General features: G+C 42.0%; 3 protein-coding genes across 3 annotated transcripts; 1 reads left to right on the forward strand and 2 right to left on the reverse strand.

Moving 5' to 3' along the window:
* Positions 1–720: 720 nt before the first annotated feature.
* On the reverse strand, positions 721–9,039 carry itm2ca (integral membrane protein 2Ca). Its single transcript, XM_079579416.1, has 6 exons — positions 8,639–9,039; positions 5,404–5,550; positions 5,064–5,252; positions 4,048–4,158; positions 3,671–3,821; positions 721–1,571 (listed from the first exon to the last, which is right to left on the reverse strand). The coding sequence occupies exons 1-6, from the start codon at positions 8,729–8,731 to the stop codon at positions 1,480–1,482; spliced, it is 783 nt and encodes a 260-aa protein (XP_079435542.1). The 5' UTR covers positions 8,732–9,039; the 3' UTR covers positions 721–1,479.
* Positions 9,040–9,193: 154 nt separating this feature from the next.
* cab39 (calcium binding protein 39) lies at positions 9,194–22,310 on the reverse strand. The gene is made up of 9 exons (XM_079562438.1): positions 22,064–22,310; positions 17,883–18,043; positions 16,446–16,610; positions 14,237–14,355; positions 13,717–13,885; positions 13,483–13,542; positions 12,734–12,799; positions 12,390–12,533; positions 9,194–12,034 (listed from the first exon to the last, which is right to left on the reverse strand). The coding sequence occupies exons 2-9, from the start codon at positions 17,994–17,996 to the stop codon at positions 11,846–11,848; spliced, it is 1,026 nt and encodes a 341-aa protein (XP_079418564.1). The 5' UTR covers positions 17,997–18,043; positions 22,064–22,310; the 3' UTR covers positions 9,194–11,845.
* Positions 22,311–24,045: 1,735 nt separating this feature from the next.
* her8.2 (hairy-related 8.2) lies at positions 24,046–25,810 on the forward strand. Its single transcript, XM_079562826.1, has 4 exons — positions 24,046–24,157; positions 24,254–24,349; positions 24,458–24,536; positions 25,232–25,810. Exons 1-4 carry the CDS (start codon positions 24,095–24,097, stop codon positions 25,564–25,566), a joined length of 573 nt encoding a protein of 190 aa, XP_079418952.1. The 5' UTR covers positions 24,046–24,094; the 3' UTR covers positions 25,567–25,810.
* Positions 25,811–26,364: the final 554 nt, after the last annotated feature.

Raw genomic sequence — 26,364 nt, forward strand, 5'->3', positions numbered from 1 at the left:
TTTTTCTTTTATCGAGTTATAGGGCTCAATTTGAAGACTACTGCATTGGTTTTACCCTGGTTAATATTGAGCTCATGACTGATGGAGGCTGTTGGATGGGGGGGGGGGTTGGCGTCTTTGCTCAAAACCAGGCCCAGATGACTACACGTTTTTTAAATCTTGCCTGTCCAAATAATAGGTAGATATTTGTTTCTGTGTCATCCTGCAATAGTGGTTTTTCAGTGATCTGTATTAATGTATTGTTAATATTGGTTTAGAATGAACCCTGTTTAGTCCTATGTTGCATTCATGTGTCCTCAGGGGCCCGTCGTACCAAGATGTGATTGTGATTGTATTCACATGCTCTCTTATTGACTTGAATTCTGCAAAACTAACCCTTAAAGGCCCTTTACCTGTTTTGTTTTGTTTTTTGTTTTGTTTTTAGAAACAATGAAAGAGGAAATCACTAAACTAGAATTTTAGTTGTGGTCCAAACTCATTCCTAACTGGCTGAATATATTTGTGGCATCACATTGCATAGGCATGTTTCACAACTACTACACAAACTACCCTGCAAGTTCATAAAATTGATACAAATTCTTTATTATTAGATGCGTTGTGTTTTTCCTCACAACTGTCTAGGTTTAAAAAATCAGGTATAGTGCCTTTAAGATTTGGTAGCTAGCGTCAATATCGGGCCTCTCGCAATTAGGATGACAGCTGACTATACTATAGTATCTGAAAGTAGCAGTCTATAACCAAAAAGCTCAGATTAAACACAACACAATCAGCCATCAGTTGTTTTGACACAAGTTCTCCAGTTCTTTTTCCACAGTTGTGTCCAGTTCCTGAGGACAACATGAACGCACCACACTCTACGAATGCCTACAAATATGTTTATTCAACCGCACCTATTTGGCCTTATTTGTCATTTGACCTGCCCCCATCTGAATAGATTATTATGGGCCCATGTCGTGTCGTGAAGTCAACCCAGCACCGCGAGGCACAAGGTGTGTAATGTTGCACAACCACTGTATTACGTAATATAAGCGATGAAATGTCTACTTAAATCTATGTGTGTTCGTCTTGTTAAGCGGAGCGTTATGCCTTGCAAACTGTGGGCTGTAGCACTGGGAGACGGTAAGGAGTCTCGAGAGAAATAAAAAGTACAAAAACAACACACAGTCACCTAAACGACACTTGGAGACGCTATTCTCATAACAACAGTAGCCACCCAGATATCCCTTTAGAGACATCATTAAACCCATTATTTGCCTTTCGACTTTGCTACATGGGAAAAAAATCCTGTGATAGAACCATTTTTAAGTATTGCATCACATTTGGAAATATTACCGACGGAAATGATATAGTTCATGTTATGCTTATCAGTTATAACTATGCGTAAAGTGCAACTCAGACGTGTTCCACTAGAGGGTGCTACAGTGGCTCAGCGGGAAGTGACTGGAGATGTGCTTGAACAGCGGAGCGGTTCGTACGATCTCATGGCTCTTCGCAGATGACGGTGTCCACCACAAATGTGTTCTCGAAATGGCGGATGTGGTGGCAGTCGTTGGTGTCGCGCTTGTTCAGGCCTATGAAAAGCACAAATGGAAGTGTAAGTGGTAAAGACTAGCAAGCTCGGAAGCCAGAAATGGCACCACAAATGAAAACCAGAAATTTTCATATCTGATGATTCAACATGGAGATTGCAATAGAAACAGACGGCATCTCTGGAATCGCCCATATATGGTCATGTTTGAAAACAGCTAGGGGGGGAAAACAATTTGGAGAAAAATCTAAATTTTCTCAAAGTATTCAAAAACTACTTTTAAAAAAATGCTGAATTATGAATGTAGTTCTCAACTAAATACAGATGCAATGTCATGGAGAGGAGCAAAGTGGTTCAACAGCCCATAAATACATAAATAATGGAGAATGTTAGCATCATGCTAATGCTAGTGTTAGCTACAACTGCCGTTTCTTCGCTTCTACTGGACAATCTGCTGTGAATAAACATCCATATGGACCTGATTTAGACTTGACTTTATTTGTAGGCTATGTGATAAATAAGTTTATATTTTGCCAGAAAATGGCTAAAAAGAGGGAAAAAATGTGTTTCCCAAAAGATTCTGTTTTCCCCCTCGGCGAGGCCACGCCCCCTTCTATGACGCCATGTGTCTGTATCTATAGTGACCCATTGACTAGTGACATATTGGTAAGCTATTGTCCAATTATGACCAATTTTTCACTGCCATCAAGAGCACTGGGTGAACGTGTGGTAGTGCTCTGCCCGACGACCCCTCTCCATATCACTAGCCTGCAGCATCATGGATCTCAAATGATGAAAAATTAGCACTGCAACCAAAGTAATACTAGATGTTTTTCTTTTTTTTAGGTCCTCAAAATGGCATCCAGGAAAAAAGTAATGTGACTGAAACCCATTGGCCCTCTCTGGTTTGTCACCGATTTCATGTGTTCAGATCAGAAAGAAGGGAATCACAATTTTTCACTCCTTTTAGCCGTTTCTAGCCGACTTTAAACATATTCATCACACACCAATAAAGTCAAGCCAGAATCAGGTCCAATCACATCGCTTTGCTAATGTTAGCGTACTTCCTGGTTAGCATTGTCTGTTTTTTTTTTGTATTCATGGTCTGTTGAACCACTTTACTCCTCTCTATTTCTCTGTATCTTTATTTAGTAGAAAAATATATAGCCTAAATTATTCAGCATTTGTTAAAGTAAAGTAGAAATGGGAGAAAGCATTTTTTTTTTCTTTGTTTTCCCTCTGACTGCTTCAAAACATGACCATACATATGGGCATTTGCAAAGATGCCGTCTGTATCTATAAAGAGGAATGGGAAATGACTCAATAAGCTGTGTGTGTTCAGATGACAAGATACCTGAAATTTTCCATTTAGGTTGTATTTGTAGCAAATTTGATCTGTTTTTACAACATGGACTTTTGCTAGCTTTGTCTTGCACTTGCCCAGCTGGCACACTGATTGGTCAGAACCAATCATGTGGTATGTGCAGAAAGCTAAATGAACGGTCAAATCAGGATCAGCGCGCACATTCACTGGGTCGCTAACAAAGAAGTTAAATAAAAAAAACCATCTGCAGCATTTGCCATTGAGCACAGGGTATTGAAGTCAACGGACAGCCATTTTGGGTACACAATCTAGATTTTTATTAAATATCCTGGCAGAAATCCATGAATAGTTCCAGTTGTGGCAGATGTCAAGCCACAGACACTATTTTTAAATGTGTATTTTTAAATTATCTATTCCAGTGTTCTCAACAGGTGGGTCGGAGCCCAAAAGTAGGTCACGGAACCATTTTCAGTGGGGCGTGAGCCTCTTCCTGAGTACCGTACATTTCTTTCAATATTTATCTTCTATAAAAATCAGAATCTGTAAAAAAAAATGTTGTTTTGGTCATAATTTCAGCTTTATAGGTTCATTTAACATTAATTTGCGAATTTGCATGATCAATTCTTATTTAGGTCACACTATTCTATTGTTTAGCTGTGTTATTATTGTTGCCTTGCAGCACTTTGGTCAGCCCGGTTGTTTTTACCTCTAATCTTCAGATGCACTAAGGAGCGTCACTCCTCTGACTGAGCAACCACAGGCCCAAACCACTGTTGTATTGTATTTGTTTTTGAAATGAAACTTGGTTTTGAACTCACGTCTGCGGGTGACGCGGCGGCTCAGGCGGTAGGTCTCTTTGCCGTTGCAGAGGCGGTAGATGAAGGGGCCCAGCTGACGCATGTTGTGCACCTTCCCAGTCACCACCATCTCCTCGTGGATGATGTAGGTCTGAGGCAAGTACGTCCCCTTCTGCAAGAAATATACATCATATACATTTAGGCGGCCATCTTTTGTAGCTTTCACCGATGAATTCAATCAATTCAGAATAAGTATGTCCCAGTTGGTGGAACTTTTGGAAGAATCTAACAAGGGGGTCATCAAACCAGTGGCCTATAATTTTACATTCTAAAATCTTCATTGGTTTATTGTTATGGAATAATTACATTTATTGCTGCAAGTGTCCCGTGTGTGCTACCTTCACATTGATGAGAAGTTCCCAGAGGTTTCGAGGAGGCATCACGATGGTGGTGTTAAGCTCAATCACGTAGCACTTGTCCAGTGCGATGTCGTGGTAGGCGGTCAGTCCCTGGACAGAGCAAAAAGTTAAGTGTAATTACATCGTCAAGGCTGCAAACAAGCACACTCTTCAGTGGACTGCGTAACACTGCTGCGTTTCAGCTCAACAACAATGATCTGGACTTAGCCCGTTCTTTCCTGGCTCTCCTACAACAGAGTGGACAGACAACCAGAGCGCTGTTCTTGAGTCCTGCCTCAGGGAGAAGATTGCGGAGTCTCGATCTGTGCCAGGTCCAACAAACTGAAGGGTAGCTTCATGTGGTACGATATAATGAAGCTGAACTCTTTCCTTCACCTCCCTGTCCTGCCCTTGTGTACAAGTACATGCATTTTTGACATTACTCTGTATGTGCACTGCAAAAAGTAATCTTGAAATAAGTAAAATAAATGTGTCCTTGATTTGAGAGTCTAATCTCAAAAAATCTGTTAATGGGGCAAGATATTTACACTTAAATTAAGATAAAACGACTACAACTGTTTCATTTCAAGTAAATTAAGGTCTTTCATCTAGTTTCGAGTGCAGTGATTTCTAAATCTCAATTTAAGTGTAAATATTTTGCGCTCTGGACAGATTTCTTGAAATTAGGACAAAGGTACTTATTTCAAGAATACTTTTTTCAGTGTGTTACATAATTTCAGTTCTATTAATGTCTTTTAATTGTGCTAGAATTGACAATAAAAACAATGTATTAATAGAAAAAACAATGTTGAATTTCATTGTATTGTTTTTTTTTGGTCCTTGAAGCAAATGGGTTGACATCATGTCCTATCAGGTTTGTGTCCTTAACCCATAGCTTCAGTTTTAGAAGAAGCTATTTTACAACAAGCAGTTCATACAACAAGCCCCCTCTTTAATCTTGACAACTATGACTCTATTGTAATACTCCATAAACTCCCATGGTGCCTGCTGTTTACCCTGTGGAAGTCGTGGATGATGTCGGCCGGGTCGCTGCCTCCGAAGTGCGGCACGGGGACGGAGATCTTCTCGTAGTTGTCTCCCAGGTAAATGCCCACGTTTTCCTCCAGCTCCTGCCGGCCGCGCAGAGGGGCGTACACCGAGTCCTCGTACAGCACCCGGCAGTGGAACAGGTTCTCCTCCGGGATCTGATCAGGACGGGCAAAACAATGAGGACCGCAGACAAACAACCGGTAATCACTGACATTTACTTACTGACTTTAAAATGACCAAAACACTGTTGATTCTTCGGACTTTGACAACTCTTTTTTGTGTGTATATATTTTGGGGTTTTCTTACGTGGGGTATGAAGTAGTAGCGGTAGACGTAGATGGACGCCAGGACCAGACCGGCCATGAAGACCACCAGGCCGAAGGTCAGGCAACACAGCCCGTTCAGGGGAGACTTATTGGGCCGCAGGGGCAGAACCAGCTCCTCCTCCTCCTCCTGGGAGTAACATGACACAAACAGACATTACAAGTATATACATATTTTAACACCTGCAAAAGACATAGACAGATGTAGTTTTGTAGAATCCGCCCACGCTTCCTGCTTACACTCACCACTTCCACTGTGTCCCGTAAACATATAGTTCTCTCTTAATCTAGTTTCTTTTATTATTTTAGATACTTTCCGACTGCAATGGTAATTTTTATACCTCATTTTGCAGGGTTTAGTTTGCAAACTTCAACAGCCAGCATGCACCTGGTTGGGCCTGTGTTTTTCATCAACCACATCTATCAACCACTTACTGCAATAAGATATTTATTACAAAAGGAAGCTAGGTCTTCTTTAACCAAGCACATTTTCTCCAGTTCAGTTTTACCCAAATCTAAAAGCTTCTGGACTGGAGTATCACCTTATTTTAGAGCTATAGACCAACAAAAGTGATCCTAACCTTTTTGTTGCTGTGTCACTGCGTTTTTGTCACATTATTGAATCGTTTTTTGTCATGTTTTCGCAGTTCTTTAGCCGTGTTTTTGTCATTTTTTATTGCTTTCTTCATCGCTCTACTTCCTTGCTTTTTGACGCTTTGTTTGTCATGTTTTAGTCTCCTTTTTTGTCACTTTTCAGTCGTGTTTTTCCCGCTTTTTATTGTGTAATTGTTGCTTTTCCAGCATGTTTTTGTTGCTTCTTTGTTGCTCTTTTGTGCCACCTGTTTTTTTTAGTATTTTCATCCTCGATTTCTTCGTCTATTTTGACGCTTCGCTCAAGAAGCTTTCAGATTTGGGTAATACCAAATTGGAGAAAATGTGCTTGGTTCAGGCTTGTGTTAAAGGAACAGGCCACCGTTTTTCCATACTGAGATATGTTCTTACCCGAGCTTAGACGAGTTCATATGTACCCGTCTGGTCTTCGTGAGTGCCCTCAGTCACGCAAAACGACAAAGATGTTGTTAGCATTTGGCCTCTCCCAATGTATTCCTATGGCTCCAAACGGGGGGGAAGTTGGAAGCCACCACGATCTTCCACGGGCATGTACAAAGACCAGACAGGTACGCATCAACTCGTCTAAGCTCAGGTAAGAACATATCTCAGGATGGAAAAACGGGGGCCTGTTCCTTTAAGAGGTTAAACCACATATGAATCAAAACTAACTTGCACATGAGGCCAAGTCATCCAGATACAGACTTGTTTTTCCTGTTTTGGAAGTTTTTCAACTACTTTCTGTGATGAGATATGTATACAAAAGGAAGTTCGGCCTTGTTTAAGCTTTCGTTCAATGTCGACGCTGGTGATAAGCAGTGGAGAAAGTGAGACAACCAGCCCCGGCCCCCGGTAACAATCCTTTGTCGATATATCGTGCAAAGCCTAAAACCAGACTCTTTATAAATGGCAGGTTTGCGCGATCGATTCAGTTACACGGCTGGGAATAAGAGGGTAGAGCTGACAGACAGACAGTGGAAGCGAAACTACACTGAGACGATGAGTAATCTTCCCGAAAAACGCCTCCTCAGTCTCGCAGCCCATCTGCGCCGCGCGTTGGCAGAGTGGCACTACACACACACGCTCGCTCCATAGTAAACAGTCGAGAGGAAAAAAAACACAGCACCAGCGGAGGAGTGCGCGGGCCCGAACAAAGTGTGCCCAGTGCCTTTTGTACAGACAGCTCGGCGTGTTACTGTTATCTTCTTTGAGGGAAAATAATGATCTCTGCTGCTTTGAGGAATCTGCGGAAAGAGGAGGAAGCTGACGGCCTTTGATGGCGTTTTGAGTATACTGGACGCAAAAGAAAAAGAAACGGATGGCTTTGAGCTGCCAATGTGGAGTGCTATATATAGTCTTATACATGTGTCCGTACGTCAGCAGATGTGACTTCAAAGTTATGATGTGGGTTGCAAAATGAAACCAACCAATAGTGAGGCCCATTTACTACAAGGATGATTACTTTTAAAAGGAACAGGCTACTGTTTTTCCATACTGAGATATGTGCTTACCTGAGCTTAGACGAGTTGATACGTACCTGTCTGGTCTTTGTGCGTGCCGGTGGAAGATCGTGGTGGCTTCCAACTTCTCCCCCGTTTGGAGCCATAGGAATACATTGGGAGAGGCCAAATGCTAACAACATCTTTGGTCTTTGTGCGTGACTGAGCGCACGCACAAAGACCAGACAGGTACATATCAACTCGTCTAAGCTCAGGTAAGAACGTATCACAGTATGGAAAACCGGTGGCCTGTTCCTTTAAGCTATTGGAGTATAATAACCAGTGTGGGTGTCAGTCTGGTGTACTTCAGTCGTACCTTGAAAATTACAATTTAAAGCTACTCAATATGGTGTGCTTGATCAAACTTTCAAACAAGAAAAGACACCAACGCAACCTAATGATGCAGATGTGTGTTATCCAAGGATACTACTGTGTATTCCTGGAAACGCACTGCATTTCATTCCAGCTGTGATTTCATATTACAACGCTGCTCCTATGACTTTGAGAGCCGAAAGTAAGTTGTCTAATGAAAGTTGTACAGTGTTGTGTGGGTAAAGCGTGAGCGTGTGACATTTGGAGGGCGCATAAGGACAACTGTGAATGTGCGAACGCGAACTGTCAAGCTGGGTTCTTTGTGTTCCTCACGAGCTCCGCGCACCAGCTGAGCGCGTGTCAAACCATCGGCCTGTCGTCTGTCTCCCTCAGCGGGCGACATTTGGAAGAACCCCCCCCCCCCCTCAGCAGCTTCGTGGATTAAGCTGCGTCTCCCCCTGAAATAAAGCCTACTGTGGGGAATCTATTGTTTTTACAAATTAAAGGTGATAAGCACGATGCCTAATTAACGCATCATCACACCAACTTGGATGAGGCTGGAAGTGGCGCACTGGCGCAGAGGAAACCATCACAGCAGTGACATGTTTTTGTTTGGAGCCAAATGGCGATAGATGCTGCTGTCAACCCCCCCGCTGCTGCTGATGCTGCGCAGGTGCAGGATGCCCCAAGACCCGCTCGGGGCGCAGCAACTTATTACATAAGTGACATTGGAGGAAAACAAGGAAGCGGGCACAAACAAATACATAAATAAATAAAACACCAGGGTAACCCACTCACCATCGGATGGGGGATGAGTATTTCGGATTTGTCGCCATCGCCCTCCTTCTCCCCCTTCTGTCCCGCGACAGTCTGGAAGCTGATCTTCACCATGCTGGAGATGCAGCCAGCCGCTTGTGTGGCTCTAGCTCTGCGCTAAATGTGCACCTCGCTGAACAAACGGCCTCTCTGCGTCAGAGCGCTGCCCTCTTCTCTCTGCTGGGACGATCCTCGGTCTGTTTTTGTCTTTCACACCGGAAGTGTGCTCCTTTTTTTTTTTTTTTTCCTCCCCTCCTCGATCAGCCCGCTGCACTCTGCGGGGGCGCTGTGTCGGAATGAGAGCGTTTTATGGTCCAATTTTCTCTAGTGCCCTATTGTTAAGCGAATTGGTCTCAACGATGTGCACTTTAGCCTCGCATAAGTTCACTGAACAGTATCATCTCTGCAGAGCTACAATTCTCTCATCTATACTGGCGCCTGCTGGACACTCTAGAGAAGGCTGGCCTGGTTTTCTTTCAGCTATCATAAGACTTAGTGCTTTTCATGTCCAGAAATGAGCGAGAGAGTCCAAAGTCGTTTTATTCCAAATGTTTTTATTTATTTAAATTGCAGGGCCCAGGCCTTTGACACCTCTGAAAGCACCCACACGCTCGGCTCTGCTGAGACTGGAATAAAACCAGCACCAAGCACCAAGTTGGAGGAGATCAGCAATATCAATGTCATTAATTAAATACTGGGGCAAAAGAACAATTCCAGTACATTCTCAGTACAGCACCATGCACAGCCAGTGAAAGAGCATGCACGTCTCTGTTATAGTAGGCTCTCCAGGTGGTGCCCTGATCAAACATCTCTCATGTACGAGTGTAGAAATGATGCTATAATGGCCGTGCAATACACTGCAATCTAACTACATTGTTGTTATACTCAGTTGCACACATGTTCAAAGAAGTGCTACCCACAATGCTTTGCACATGTTCAAGTGTACTGGAATTATAAAACCCATTGAAAGCTTGAATGTTGAGAAGGCGGGTAACACAAATAATGCCGTCCAAAATTGCCACAGCAGCACTCCCAGGCAACCAGCAGCGTTTGTGAGTAACACGCGTGAGACACATCCCCAAATGTTTGAACTCAAGCTTTAAATGTTTAGTTAATGCTCTCCCCAAACATGTCCCTTCTTCACCACCCAAAATGTCAAAACGGAGGATAAAACTTAGAAATCTGAACTAATCGCGTGACATTCCTCTGCTGTACAATTGTTAATATCCTATAGGTTAGCAAAATGTGCGCCGGCCCTTTAAGTTATATACAAGAAAGACCCCCCCCTCCCCTACAATCCGTTTCAGCAGTACGTGAAAACGCAAAATAAAATAATAATGTCACGTTGCAGTCTAGAGAGAGTGATAAAATGAGGCAAAAAGTTATGCATCTACAAAGCGGGAAAAGGGCGGATACATGTTAACCCGGTCCCGAAATGACAATGAAGAAATCTTTTTTTTTCGGGCGAGCACATCCGTCGCATCACATTTCATAGTCCAGTCCAGTTGACAACTTTGGAAAAACCTTACCTGCAGAACTGCACACAATGCTACGCACGCTTGTAAATACTGTCGTAAGTGATAATTTAGACATTGTTAAGTCCCAATTTGAATCCATTTTAAAAGATTTTAAAGTTATGGCAGCTTTAGTTCCTGTTCGGACGCTAAAGGCGGAGTTTAACACGCCCCAGGGAGAATAGTTATTGCTGCGGTAAAAACGAATGGGGATCCGTAATAAAAATCAAGATAACACTCAGTTCTCGTCAGTAGCAGGAAAAAGCAGTGCTTCAATAAAAACGTGATTTAGTTTTTGTCATGTCAAATCTCGAAATGGCTCTGATATGTTCCAATTATGCCAAAGAAAAACAAAATAATAAGGCTACTAAAGAAAAGAGACACAAAAAAAAAAGATTTCTTAACATCTCGGATCCCCTTTGCAAAACACTGTGTTTCTTTCTAACATTGTGCAGCTCTTCTCCCAGGGGTTGCCGTCTCAGCGATGGTTTTCTTCAGAGCGCTTTCCCATGAATAATTTAGGACCAAACCATAGATGCTTTACAAGATGAAGCCATTGATAGGATGCGCAAGCGTTTCTCTGTGGCACTGTAAGATTGGGGCGGGCCATTGTAGACTGGGACGTCAGATCATTTCAAACATATGATGGAAACAACAAACCGGAGAGTTGCTCGCTCGTACCGTGTCATACCCGACTGTGTGCAACGCAGTACAGTGCTAAAAGTTTTAGGCAGGTCGCTAAAAAGCTCTTTGATGAGAATGCTCCGGGAACTGCTTAATTGCTGATATTGTTGTTGAAAAAAAATATTGCTTGAATATATAAGTACTGTCCTAATCCACTACATTTTTATAAAGGCTCCTAAGTAGAAATTGGCTGCATGTTTTGTCTAATTTAATGAAAACTCCGATGTACCATCAATTCCACTGGCTCACCACAAGGAAGATGATTTGTCCCTGTGTTATTTTCTTAGCAGTGGTGAATTTGGGGAGAATCTGGATGTTTTCGAGGCTGCTAATTTATGATTCACAACATGTACTTGAAATTAATTGTACTTTCTCCTTTGAATACTTAATATATTAGAACTTTCACCTTAGAAAATTGAGGTAATGGATTTTACTTTCACTGAAGTTACATTTCACCAGACGTTTATGTATTTTAATGAACTAAAATTAAGCAGTTCGACCACTGTTTGGTTCAGGCGAGTCCAAGTTTGGCCACTATACACATCACATTTGCAACAGCCAACGCCTTGGCAAGGGTCTAATGCTTTTTCGTGTGCATTTTTGGCACTTTGATGTATCTTTTACAGTTCAGCCAGCCATTCTCAAAAACCTGCCCATAACCTTTTGCATTGAACTATTACGTCTCGTGTTTCATAGTATTTTACGCCTTCCACGTTTTAGTGTGCAAGAAAGCCACAGCATCTATTTCTTAAAAGAATCAAAGAGAACAGCTGCAAAACAATAAAATATCCAGTAAAGAGCGGAGGAGCTGGCGTCTTCTCATGGGCTGATTCGGGGATTTGCTGTTGTTAGTTTTTGTTTCTTTTGCGTTTCGATAAAGTTTACTTCAAAGCCAGACCGGACGGGCCCCGCTGCTGTAGTGTCCGTATATGCAGCCGGGCCCTGGTCCTTGGCTCGTTCTCTGGTTGGTCCGGCTTTTGGGGTCCGGTTTTTAGGTCTCCTGAGGGGGAGGCCTTTTGAGGTCCCGGATCTGCTTGATCAGGTAAGTCTTTTCGTCGTTGAACTGCTCGTCTTCCGTCCGGTCGTTCTGGAACTTGGACAAGAACTCGATCAGCTTCGTCTGGTTCTTCAGCAGGATGTCCAGGATCGGCTGCTGCTTGTTGGGGTTGGCCACGAACACCTGGGAACCGAAGAAAAAGCGATTTCATATGAGAAAATGCAGCTAATTTGAATTACCTTTTGTATTAATTGAGCTCTTTAACTCCCCTTGCCACAAATAGGGTTGATTTCAATTTGCTTTGAAATTATGGCCAAAACATGTAAGTTTCTATAACAGATTTTTGTAGCTTTTCATGCCATACCTGTTAGAAAAAAGCTTGAATCCTTCCAAAAAAAAGTTGGTAATTTGTAGATTAGAGGTAAAACTATAGCTAAACCTAGCAATATATTTCCATTATTTCTTTGAACAAGAGACAACTGGTACTACTGAAAGGTAAAAAATGACACAATATTCCCCACTCCACAGTTATGTTTACCTTAAAAACGTGGAAAGCCTCAAACTGGATGTTGCGGCTCTTGTCCCGTAGCAGGTTCATCATTAGCTTGAGGTTCTCGGGTTTACTGATGTACGTCGTCATTATGGTGAAGTTGTGCCGGTCCAGAAGCAGCTCCCCCAGTAACTAAACACAATTAAAAACAATACAAATCATTCCCCTTTTGCCTGTTTCTTATATGCTGGGTGAAGTCCCTGCTCACACCACTAGAGGGCAGTCATTACACAGTGATGGAGTTGAAGGTGTAACCGAATCCTCTCCAGAGGCAAACTTTAAAAATAGCTTTCTGAACCGAGCTGCACCACCCCGTGACCTGTGTTGCTTACCTTCAGGGACTGCCTCTTGGTCACGTAGTTTTCCGAGTGGAGTAACTTCTCGTATTCACTGAAAAACTGACGAGAACAAAGACAATTGTAAGATCGTCAAGAGAATACAGCAATTACTCAAGCAGTGCTTTCGAGGGTAATCAAGGTGAAGAGATATTACACTTAAGTCATGATTATAGATGTATTATACCATGTGTTGATCACAAAATACAAGTTTAACACTGTGACTTCGCTGGTGATTTCACTATTGTATCAGTGTCTTATATTGAAACAAACAGTGTCAGGTAAATGAGAGCAGGCTGAAAGTTTATTTGTGTTTACAGATTGCAAATTACAAACTAAAGCCTGACTACGCCATGTTATGAAAGAGAGAAAAGGAGCTCGCCAAACAGTCAAACCCACACAGTCTTATTGTATTAGGAGCCAGTACAGACGGCTTAATATTCATCGCAGAAAATGAGACAAAGAACAATTTGTGATTATTGATCAACCAAACAACTGCACATTTCAGCATTTGTTCTAATTTTATTCATACTAATCCCAATTGAAATAAGAAGAACGGCGGCACTTATTATTATTTTCAAACGACATTTTCAACAAATGCATCCGATTCTTTTATCTAGTTTAGTCTCATTAAAGCAAATAGATTGTCATTTTCTTCCAACTAAACTGGAGCTTGTGTAACTCCCTTCACCTGTCAGGTTTCGTTATTGTGTTCTCTATGCAGTTTACATACAGGTTGTACTTACTCGGTCGTAATGCTGCTCCAGAAACTCGGCGCTCAGTAGCTTGTGTCTCGTGAGGAGGTCCTACGACAAAAGGGAGCACATTTTTTAGACATGAAAACTAAAACTCTCGCAAAATTAATAGAGAAATCTAGTGCAGTAAGTCTTTCACACTTTTCGTTACTTTTGCTACATTTGAAGAATAAAAGGCTCATTTACAACCCCATTGCCGACATTGAACTCGTGCACAAGACTTACTTTGAAAGTGGCGAATGCGTCTGAGGCGATGTCAAACGTGGACATTTCCACATATCTGAAGAAGTCGTAGAACTGCTCGGCCCACAGCGTGATTTTGGCCAGAGGCTCGTGTCGAATGCACTCCCGCAGCATAATACCGCAGTTTAGCGCGATCTCCGGGGACTCATACCTGCGCACAACAACAACAGATCAGGTTTATTACAGGACGTAGCGCAAGCTTGGCCAAGACTTTGAAAAGCAACTTGAGCAATATCATTGGCCTATTTCAGATTTGGATTTTGTCCATAGATGTGTAGAGTTTGTGTTAATTTTAGAAAGCAGGGGGTCCTGTTTGGATTTGACACAGCAGGCTCTGAGAGATCCTTTGTTATGCTTTATTTTGGCTTGTTAAAATACTTTGGGAAACCGTAGCCTCGGGATTTCATGATTTCCAACTTGAAATAATGTAAAAGTCAGAAACACTTGTAACCACAAAGTTTCTACATCATTTCTTAGTTAGTTCTTAGCTGATGCGCCTCACCCTTTGAGCAGCATGAAGAGTATGTTCTGTTGGGTGCACAGGTATTCCACTGTGGGCGTCCGAGTGCCGATCTGACGCCGCAGGATGTTGTTGAAAATCTGCGCTACGTCCTTCTTTCCCTGGAGGAGACAGATAAGAAGAAACAAAAAGAGGTTAAGAGTATACAATCTTGAAACTACTGCTAAGATTAAACACTGATGCCCTCTTTAGATTGTGGGAAGGACAGAGGCGTGAAAGCAATCCAAAAACACAAATATCATGGTCAAAATCAGCTATTTGTTATTTCAACATCTTACTACCTTGTTATAAAGGTGGAGAACGGTGTTGGGAATAACATCATAAATGATGTCGTAAGTAACTGCGTTCGATTTCCCAGAAACGATTGATTTTAATGAATTACTGTTTCCTCTGTGAGAACGGCGTTCCCGTAACTGTTTCAGTCACAAAGGTAATTATTGTATTAAATAAGCAGAAAAGCTGCGTTCGTCATAGGGCTGGTTAATTGAGATTGCAATTCCTACTTTGGTCAATTGCAATAATCGTCATGGGACTTTATTATACAGGGTTTCTACAAGTGGCAGCAAGTCAAAAGTACTGCTTTTTAATGCTATTTTAATCACTATATTTTGAATGCCACAAATGCAACAAATCATGGCATATTTCACTTCTAAGGATTTGTAAACATTCAATCAAGCAGGGAATGAGGGGAAATGATGATATTCAAAACGAAATAGGACACATCGGGAAACTTTTGAGCAAAAGATTGTGTCAAATTTCACTCAGAACTGCGCCCGTTTTTTTGTTTTGTTTTTCGACCAGAGTTTGAGGCCTTAATATTGGCACAATTAATTTTTAGTGCTTTTTTTAGAATGCTTTACAGCCATTCCCATGGCAGAAACAGCACCTAGTTTTGGAGTTTGGACGAAGAAGGAAGATTTTTGGGTGTTAAACTGGAGGAAAGCATTTGGTCCGAAAAATATACCCTGGCTTATTGCAATAACACTGTACGATTCATTGTAAATGTAATAATTTTATTATGAGCAAAAAATGCATAATTTGGAATTTATTTAAAAAGCTATCAAGAGTAAAGAGCTGCCCTATGATGGGACACTGCAGAGTTCTAATGAGACACATGGCACTGCCTTTGTCTATGAGCTCATAAAATGTGGTACCGAGGATGTAAATGTACTTTACATTGGTCAGACAGCAGTGATCGGAGTTCTTTATAACGTTCATGATAGAAGCTCCAATTTTAAAAGCTACCAATTTTTTCCGCAACAAAACTTCTTGCCTAGTCTTCTTGCCAGTGAAGTTGGATTAGTTTGCCGATTTTTCATGTTGCATCACCGTTTCAAAAGAGAGCTGTTCATTTTCCGCTTGAAACTTCAACTTATATTTTCATAGTTAACAGCTCTTTCATCAGTTAAGGTTGTTAAAAGAATCATTATTATTATTATTATTATTATTCAATGATTTTGACCTCAAGAGCTAATTGTTAGCTGCTGTGTTATATCATTCCAGCAGACTGCCTTTGTATACACTGCCCCTACTGGCCAAAGCTGAAACTGCATTAGTGGGAATGCAACAAGCTCTGCTCTGGCAATTAAAGTCACAGCGCTGAGTCGCCATCGGGGTCCGGACCAAATAACCTCGAGGTCCACATGTGGACCGGAGTTCAGAGTTTGAGAAGGCCTGGTATAAAGGATATGTCACCGTTCATGAAGCTAGATGTATATTTTATTATGAGAAAATCAAATCGAAAATCAAGATTGATCAACATAACGACATCACATTGATTCAAAGACTAAGGATAAAATGTGACATTCAATACTGATCCCAATACCGCGCAGTCCGGGTTTGCCATTTTCAACGGTCCAACAGATAAGGAGTTTAATTTAAAAAAAGCAGTCCACGTCACTCCGAGCCTGGGTGAGTCATGGTTCGGAGCTGCGGTGAGTCAGGCGACTCGAGCGTGGCCCGCTCTGTCTGACATACGGACGCAGAGACCAGTTTGTCCACATAGCACCAACACATCCTCCTCTCTACACAAACATGCGCTTCCTTCATGTTCGGACATATTCCTTTTCTGCCACAGTGAGGATGACTCAAAGTGGCCCAGTTCAGAGGCTTTTTTGTGCCATTTCACACACCACCGAATGAAAGTAGCAAACCTCGGGGAACTCGAACTAATTACAAAGCCTTTTCTCACCTCAAAGTCTATGAGCTGCAGGTCGGCGATGAGGGTGCTCAGGAGCCCGCTGTTGTAGAGCTCTTGGGCGAGCTGCGCCACAGCTTCGGTCTGCGGCTCCTTCTCGTTCGTCCCGTACAAGATCTCCTTCATCGCCACCAGGCTCTTCGACACCTCCTCTGTGGCCTGAGTCGAGAAAGAAAGAAAACATTTAGGTTTATTTTTGCTTCAACTTTTACAGAGTTTTCTTTGGATTCGTTTCACTTCCTTATTCCAAAAGGAGAAAGGCTGAGACATAAGAGTAGAGGTCGACCGATATTTGGGGATTTTACAATATTGGCTATCGGACGATCTAGCGCCGGAAAAAGCCAATATCTCCAGGACCGAAAGCGATGGAGTCTTCCCGTTTCTTGCATTGGAAAGAGGGAAGTCTGGGCTTAGGTTTAAAACGAGTCCCCCTACAACTCTCTAGGCCTTTGCAATGAACATGGTTAGCTACAAGTTTGTTAAATCCAAATTCCCTACACTAGCTTTAGCCTCCACAATTGTATTTTTGATCGCCGCGCAAAATACCACAGCAAGCAACAGTGTTAATGCTAACGGCAACTAATCAAAAATGATTGAATCACGTAAAGTAATAAAGTAAAATCAGCCACTGCTGTGGTGGCCAAGTATATATGTTTATACAGGATTATAGACCACACATTTGGAAACATCGGTCAAGCATATCAGCATCGGCTAATAAAAAAAACCCAAAATAGGCATCGGCCTGAGAAAAACCTACATCAGTCGCTGTTCAACAATACTGTAGCAAAATTTGGGCCATGACAGAGTAAAACAGAGATTCAAAATATAATGAAACTATAAGGGCTTGGAAATAAAGGACACTTAAATAGACCATGACATAGTGAGAGAAAAATGTTTTTTTTTTAACATAAACCCATCTCCTATTTCCTCACAAAATTGCCAGTTCACAACTGTTAAACTATCATTACTAACCGTTATCCCATCAGATAAAATAACAGTCTTTTTTTTTTTTTTTTTAAACAACAACAACTTTACTTTAACCCACTGCACAAGTGACGCCTCTGCAATTTTGCCACTCTACTATTTGGTTGCATCAGAAGTTTGGCTCTGATTGTGAGACAAACAATTTCAACCATTGCAACAGCGTCAGGTATTATTGCAACTCCTGTTTGGATTGACATTGGATCTAGAGCGGTACGTGCACAGGTCTATCCTCGATCTGTTCAAACTCACGCCCACAACTCCCGACTGGGCCAGTGGCATTTTTAGACCATTGTTAAAGCATTCCAACAACCACAGCAGTGTAGTAAGGCTGCGATTTGAAAGCACAGAAAATACTATGCCTATGATGAGGATACTTGTTCAAGCTATATTAGAGAAGTCATTTGATGCAAGTAAATGTATTTAGGCGGTATTTTGGCGGCCATTCACCTTCTCTGCTTTCTTGTCGGAGATGTCGTGTTTCTCCAGCACGGTCATGTTGTCCTTCAGGTTCTTGACGATATCTGCCGGAGACTTGTGCGACTTGCCGAAGGGGAATGGCATGGTGCAGGTGGAGCGTTACCACGACAACCGGGCAGCAGCCAGTCCACCTGCAAAGACGGACCACACACACTATTATAATGCATTGCAAATTCAAGAACACTGGGACTCTGAATACAGACATAAAACTTGAGACTTGTGATTGAGATTTTGCAATTGCAGTTAGATTTGTAATTAATGTAAAGAGAATACCAAAAGAAAAATTCAGTTCATGTGTGCACATTTTAAATATGTCAAGGGGCTGCTGCTAGTAGCAGTAGCTTCTGGACATGTTTAAAATGTGCACAGTGAACTACTACGCTTTGGTTGCTGTTGTAAAGCGCTATACAAATAAAGGTTGATTTATTAATTGATACTACCACCAACACTGACATCTGCAAAGAAACCACCGCAACTCAGACGAACAAAATTTGGATCAGAGCCACAAAACGGCTCCCACTGGAGCAATAACGAGCCATTACTGCTCTAAATACCTGTTACACTCCGATAAGTTTACGACGAGGGTTGTAATGTGGATTAAGCACTTTGTGGTGAGAAAATCATTACAAATATGCAGTCAGTCAATGATAAAGTGTCTATAAAACCTCCTGTCGATACACAAGTCTGAGCTGAGGTCTATGTAAGGTGAAAACAGAGGGGAAAGAATAAAAAAAACCTAAGCAAGAAAAGAGCTGCAGTAGTTGCATCTTCCTTTGTTTCTATGTTAAAATCATATCCATGTTTAGTCAAAATCAAACCATATGAGGTTATTTCAGATTTATACTTTCTGCTTAAACCATCTTTTGAGGAAAAAATGCATATAGTCCACGTCATGTCTGATTGTAAAGAAGTGTGATCTCATGAATGTGATGCATTTTATATAAGAGTATAAAAGATTTATAACAAAGATACAGGGCACGGAATGACACTGCCCATGTCATGTCTATTACTCATACGTAGGGACAGTCACCACGGTTACCGGACGTCTAGTGTCCATAAAATCATTGATGTCACAAAATAATAAACCATCATAATAATTCCCTCATAAAACCACAGGGCTACAATGGCCTGATGGAGCTCAATAGTGACTGTAATATCTGCTCTGGTTCCAGACGAAAATGAATTCATGTTTCACATAAAACACACACTTTGAACTAAAAATCTATTAGGATTTGCCCCCCAAAAAAGCAAATTGTTGCAGGTTTTCTGGTTTTCTGGAAAGCCCGAGAGTTGAACATGTCCATAGCTAAGTTAACATGTGTGGCAGGTTAAACATTGACTGTTACTGGTTTACTCGGGCAGGGGTCTCCATGTGTGGTACGTGCTTAGCCTCAGGCTCTGGTTCTGCCCCAGTGACCCCTACCTATATCTTAATTACTTCTACTGATAGTTCCCATGGCAAGGATGCATTTCACACCTGAGCATCCCACATAAGTGCACTTCTTAACACTGATGAGGTTTTTGGACACCTTGATTTTTGGGACTTGAAAAAGGCCTGCACTTCTTTTATGTCAATAAGGGGATTGATGTAGTCTTAAAATGTTAAAAGGCAGTAGCTAAATACAACTCTAGACCTGTTTTTCATACCTCGAGAATGACCATGTAACAGTTAAGACAATAAAAGAAGTTGAATAATACCCTTTAAACCTGGGCTGGATTGAGCCATAATTCAGGGCTGGGAAGAGAACCAAACACATGTTATGACACAGCCATATCTTTCTATTGCTCTTACACTGGCTCAGTCAAGGAGGCCCCTTATCTGCAATGCTACATGCCCCACCCATGCACCTTAAATACACAAAGTGGGGCGAAACCGGGAGCAAAGTTTGTCAAAGATAACAGCGTGTGACTTTACGGCCTCATCAAAGACTCCACTGGCCAGTATTTGTCAGACCAGTGGTGCAAGAATGTAGGGTTTTCTAGAGATGTGGCTCTCATACTTTTCACACAAAGTATGGCTACCTCATAAAATGTTTGACCTTCCATGTACGACAGGCCCTAGATCAAGATCAGATCAGGTCTTAAATCAGGGAAAAGATCTAAAAAAGCAATTCAATTATGTTTGAACTGGGTGTGGCGGAAAAGCATTTGGCTTACAGTTACATGCATTCGTAAGGCAAAAATGAAATGAACTCTTATCAAAAGTGAATGAAATCTAAAATTGCAGGTGACCCTGAAGAAGAGACAAGCCTAAAATGTACTGAAGGGAAATAGCTTGGTCACACTTAGCTCAATAATCATCTTAAAAAAAAAAGAAAACTGCAAACACAACAGACTACCACAACATACAATGTAAAATATGGATAAAATACAGATGTGTTTGTATTTCAAAGAGAGAACAATAAGAGAGATGGCAAAGAAAAAATATTTTATCCCATGCCTGGTCTTATTGGTGTGAAAAGTTTGCCAGGGTCAAATTCAGACACACCTCTGCGTGGCCAGGTGGCTAAATCCGTCTTTTCGCACGGGCTAAAGCTGGTTAATTTCACCAGCAGGCAGCACAACCGCCTCAGTCTGAGTGACGCAAGTTAAGAGGCTGCAACACATATGGCATGGCAGGTCAAAATCAGATAGTGAGGAGAGGACACGGTCATGACTTTTAACAAGGCGCAAACAATGGCTGTTATACAATATTGTGCTTACAGCAGGTCCAGCAAGTATTCACCCCTCCCTCTATGTATGCGTGTTATATCTCCATTATAGCATAGAGAGGTTACAAATATTATCGAGGGCAGGGGGGTGAATCTTCAGTTGTATCGGGTTTGAATTTAAAAACAAATGTTTGGGAAAGATGCTGATATGTGAGCGAGACTTTCATGTCCTTTAGGTTTATAAAATACAACTTTGGGACACATATTGACACATATCGCAATATCAGGCACATATTGGATATCACAATGTGTTTCTCTCATATTACGCAGACCTTATTGAAACCAATTATTGATAACAATTTCATTTTAAGCGCTACACCTGCTCGAGGATTGTGTCCTTCCACACTGTAAAGCAGACATTTGTGATATGTAATTATAAAGCCTTTTGTTGTTTACATGCTTCTAAACCTATCCCTGTTAGAAATGCGATAGGAGAGTAAGGTGTGAGTTTGGACCACAGATAACATTTTAAAAAAGAGCACTCTCCCTCCCTGTTTCATTGTTTGTAAAGGGGAAAACAAAAAAATCAAGTACATAGCCTTTAATAAGACAGAGATAGGCGCACTGACACAATCACAGTCACGATACTGCCAACACAGCCTGAATAATGCATTGTCTACTCTTGTCAACAACAAAAAAAAGGAAAAACACACAAAAAAAACCCCTTTTATTTCAACACAACACGAACATGAGACCCACGCGAAGCTTAGGAGAGCACCGCCCCTCTGAGTTTTCCATGTCTGCCTCGGTTTGTGATGGAGTGGAGCTCGCCAACTTTGCGCAATACTGAAACAGCGACGACTTTAAGTTTGCCCCGTTTAAAAAAATAAAAATAAAAAAATAAAAGCGTACGAGAAAAGAGCATGTTGTTGTGCGTTGAATGCTTCCGATTTGCTCATTTGGAAAAAAAAAAAAATTCGTGCATTTGTGAAAGCAAAACGTGGCCTCGGGTTTCAATCACAGCCAGCCAAATAATAGTGCTCCCGTTGGCCGCCGCCGCTGCTGCTTTTCTCAATGTTTGTGTGTGGTCGCGCGGGGCCTATGCAGGAAATAAAACCCCGACATTTCTAATCGTTTGTTTCTATGCCCCGCGACAAACATCTCCCCAAAGACGTGTGACGGCGTTTCTCGCGTTTATTCCCGATGATATGGCATTTCGAGTGGTAATGTGGGTGGTGTGGGCTAGCATGTTAGCTTAGCCAGGCCTGGTAGACGAAGAAGAAGAAGAAGAGTGGCGGTGGCAGCGCAGCATAGCCAGCCCATGCCCAGACTTTAGCGAATCACTGTCGGACTCAACATTTCAAGATTTGCGCTTGATCCAACAACAATACTCACTTTTTAAAATCTCATCAGTCTATCTAAGCGGCGGCTATTTTACCTCACAAGATCATGCGTTAAATATCAAACGGCTGCATGCAATGTAAAGACACAATATGTTACCTTTATTATGGCGTTTCCACCAGTCTCTGCTCCGAGACTTGGATGAGCGGTCCTCGGGTGCTTCTTTTTAGCCGCACAAAACGTTTTTTTAAGTCCCCCGGTGCGTCGCCTCCCCCTGGTCTGTGGTGTTAGTTGGTTGCACGGCCCCCAGTTTCCTAGTTGTTTGAGAGCAGAGACGGGAGCAGACTGACTGGCTGCTGGCAGCGGCTGAGGCTCAGCTCAGTGCAAAGGCAGGCATCATAGCAGCAGTGCGCAGCGCCCCCTCCGGACATCACCTGCAAGTGCAACACGGGCTGTTGGGTGTCCACCAGAGGGCGCCGTCGCTCAATTTCAAATACCCTCACTTGTATGAGTATTTAGGCTATTTATTTAATATTGATCACAACTTCCACCAGTATCATGCGTTGAAATAAGTTAACTGGACTTGCATGTTTTGTAGACAACGAGTCAATAGTAATTAGGCCTATATGAATTTAATGAAGCTTCGATGAGAGACGTCCAAAACGCAAGAGAACATAATTGCTTATGAACCTTTTATCTACTATGGAAAACTCCTGTATGACCAGAGGTCGGTAGAGTAGCAAAACTATTTACTTAAGTAAGTAGAACAAGTTAAAATAAAAAAGTAGGCCTAGTTGATTTTTTTTTTTTTACTTGAGTAACTGTTTAATGGTAAAGGTCTGATGTATGTTTCAGCTGTAACATAAAATGATGTAAATCCATCCAAGAACCATGAAAATGTATTAAATATATGTTTTTTGAGGAAAAACGCGCACGAAACAAACTTTAGGTCGACATGAAGCTTTGCTCACAGTGGCAGCTTTATTTTTTACTCAAGCAAGAGTAAAGATAGGCTACTTCATTACAATATTACTCAAGTAGAAAAAAATGCGGTGAATTACATAACTACTCATACAGTTTTTTCAAAAGGTAACTCAAGGACTTGTTCTTAATGAAGAGTAACTGAGTACTACCCGCCTCTGTGTATAACTGAGAGTTGAAGGTCTAATACATCGGCAAATGAAATGTTCTCGAGTTTGAGCTCAATCCGTTCATGCCACGCGATACTGTCGCTACCCTTGAAGATGGTCACATCCTAAGGCTTCTGACTAGAACAACAAGGCTGTAGGCCCTTCGTCCTTGTTCTTCTTGGCTAGACCGTCCCAGCACTCAGGAGGTTAACACTCTGCCCGCGCTGATTAGGTTTAGATGAATGGATGCTTTTGTGGGGCCTCTATTCCCACGCCCCTGCGCTCGCCTGGCAGTCGCGTGGCTCTGAAACACCGAGGGCCTGGCCGAAGGTAGCGGACATATGGTCAACCTATACAGCTCCAAGCAGATGTCCACCCTTTCAAATCAATACGCACGATCAAAGCAAACACGGCGAGAATGCTGGCTCAAGAACGTTAGAACCCAAGCCTGGGTTCCACAAAAGACTTAAAAAGAACAGTCGAAACCCCAATGTCAAATTGAATCAAGATTGTACTCCACTGGCCGAGCTGGTTAGGTCTTTTTTCTATAATTGGAACAAAAGAACAGGCCTGACATCAAGGGGGAAAAGGTTATTAATGGACCGAATATATTGTCTCAATTGACCTTTTTATCTTTTGTGCGCCCTTTGTGCCACAGGAGGAAACCTGACCTGCCCTTAAGCAGGTATAGTGCACGTGTTAACGAGGCTCCTAAAAGCACAGCGCAGATAGCACGCTGTTGTTCTGCAGTGGAGGAGGACACTGCAGTTTGTAGTTGTAGGGCGGAGAGGGGGCACTGTGGTTTGAAGCCGGACATCTGTTGCTTGAGATTTTTCTTTCTTTCTGGGCCGCGGCTCGCATTTATTGAATGGAGCCAGTGACCTGTCATTCTTGACTGATGGGACCTCTTGTGTGGGAAAATCCCACAGCCAAAGCGCTTGACCATTCACATGCTAATTGTGCCCTATAAATACGGAGACCGTGCCGCGCCGAGGGCCCTAGAGACGCACGGAAAGCGAGAGAAGTTACACTTTTACGCACAAACTTCAGAGGACCAAACATGACTGCTTCAACTGTTGTACACAGCGTGGACAAACACCCTACTGCCAAAGAAGAGAGGAAGGTATTTACTGAATCTGAGACATGATTTTTAATCTGGGAATTATCGCTCAAAAGTGCGCAAAGGCTATTTTAACGCGCGTAACGCTCTTGTCCACAGCTTCGAAAGCCGCTCATTGAGAGAAAGAGGCGCGAGAGAATCAACAACTGTTTGGATCAGCTCAAAGACACAGTGATCGGAGCTTTCAGACTCGATGTGAGTATTCTCCGTGGATCTATTATGGTATTCACCCACGCGCCATGACACCTGTTGTTAAGACTGAAGCCAAGTATTTACCTTTTCTCTCTTGACTTATCTTTATAGCAATCCAAATTGGAAAAAGCAGATATCCTTGAGATGACGGTAAAACACCTGCAGAACATCCAGAAGAGCAATCTCAGCGGTAAGAAAAAGTGTCACAGACTCGTGTTTATTCAAACAGTTACGCCAGGCTTTCGTGTATTAGTCTGGTGATAATAGGTTTTCATGTATTGGTTTGGTGATAATAGGTTTTCGTGTATTGGTTTGGTGATATAGGTTTCTACGGGTTCATAGACTTGGGACTTTATGTTGTTGTCTGTTCAAAAAGACAAGACAAAAACTGTTCTTATCTTTGCCACAACACTCAAACACGTGGGTTCAACCCCCAACTCTGAACAAAAGACCTATTGCGTCATCAGTTCATGCTTTTTTTCTATAAACCGCCCAGCAGATGGCACCATTACATCATACTGCGGAAGTCACAAAGTTAACCGCCATGCCTCTCCTTTTAATACATATAGATTTCAGAACAGACATATTTGGTATTAGGCATGTTTTTATTTGCAAATTATACATATGCTTAATTATGTTTTTTCTTTTTTATTGATTAAAGACACAATATATATACAGTAGGCCTACATATATTTTAAACTGCAAACAACCCCTCTTATAGGCCACATTATGCTTCATTTTGACATATTAAGAAAATTATAATCTTGTTATAATCAATGTCAAGTTAAAGCTAGACACAGTATTAGGAAAATGACCACACGTTTGTTCTTTCAATAATCCCCACCAAAGGTCTTTTGTCATTACTCTGCCCGTCCTCTCACACAGATCCGCTGTTGGGTTTGGAGGCGCAACAGAGGTACAGCACCGGCTACATCCAGTGCATGCACGAGGTCCACAACCTGCTGCTCACGTGCGACTGGATGGACCGGAACCTGGGCTCCCGTCTCCTCAACCACCTCCTGAAGTCCCTGCCCAGGTCTGGAGACGAGCTGAGCCTCGACCCGCCCCCCGCTGGCGCTGGTCTCCACCCTCCAAACGGCAGCCCAAGGAGACTGCCTGGTACACCATCCAGAGTAGCCCCGGCTCCTACTCCTCCCACAGGAGCCCAGGGCCAGAGCCCTCATACTGGGGGCGTGCTGGAGATGTGGCGGCCCTGGTGAAAAGCTTTCAGATATCTTAATGAGCTCTGTTTTGTTAGGCTATCCTCTTTTATGTATCTTATAGATATGTGGTTCAGAAGAAACTCTCGGTGCGGTTTGTGCTCCATTGCTGGTTATGAATAGATTGTTTTCACATGATTTCCCAAACTCAATAGCGTGTAGTTGCTCAGGCTGCAAATGATTATACCTAAACTAATGGAACGAACATCCACAAAGGCTCATCTGTTTTGTGAACAGTTGGTGTGTGCTATGTTCCCTTTGCAATAAGTAATACATTGTTTAACCATTAGTTCCACTCTTTACCAATAGGTGGCATAGGTGACACGATTCTGACTGAGTGGGAATATACTGAACTGTGTGATGAGGTGAGCTCATTATGGAAATCTTAGCAAAGGCTACTGACATTATTGATACTGCACATTTAAAACATTGATTATGTGACATCATGTGAAAACAATCCATTCTGAAGTGTCATAAAGACCTCGGATTCCTCTCAGTACTTCCCTTCAGAAGTTGACTCCATTGTAGCCTGTTTTATGTAAGGCCTTTATTAATCTTTCGTCTATTTATTGTATTAACAGCATTATTTATTGATTACTTTATTTTAGAGTACTTGCACATAACTTAATAGATGTTTCGTTTTCTGTCTCTTTATTAACCCAATAAACACAAAACGTTACACAATATAATGTCATTCTCTTTCATTTGTCATCATTAACTTCAACCAAATTGAAAGTTGAAGAAAGCCTTTGATTTACATTTGGGATCGACTGCCCCCTAGCGACCATCTATCCACGC

The sequence above is a fragment of the Gobius niger genome (genome assembly GCF_951799975.1).
Source record: "Gobius niger genome assembly, chromosome: 1".
In the NCBI taxonomy this organism is placed as follows: Eukaryota; Metazoa; Chordata; class Actinopteri; order Gobiiformes; family Gobiidae; genus Gobius; species Gobius niger.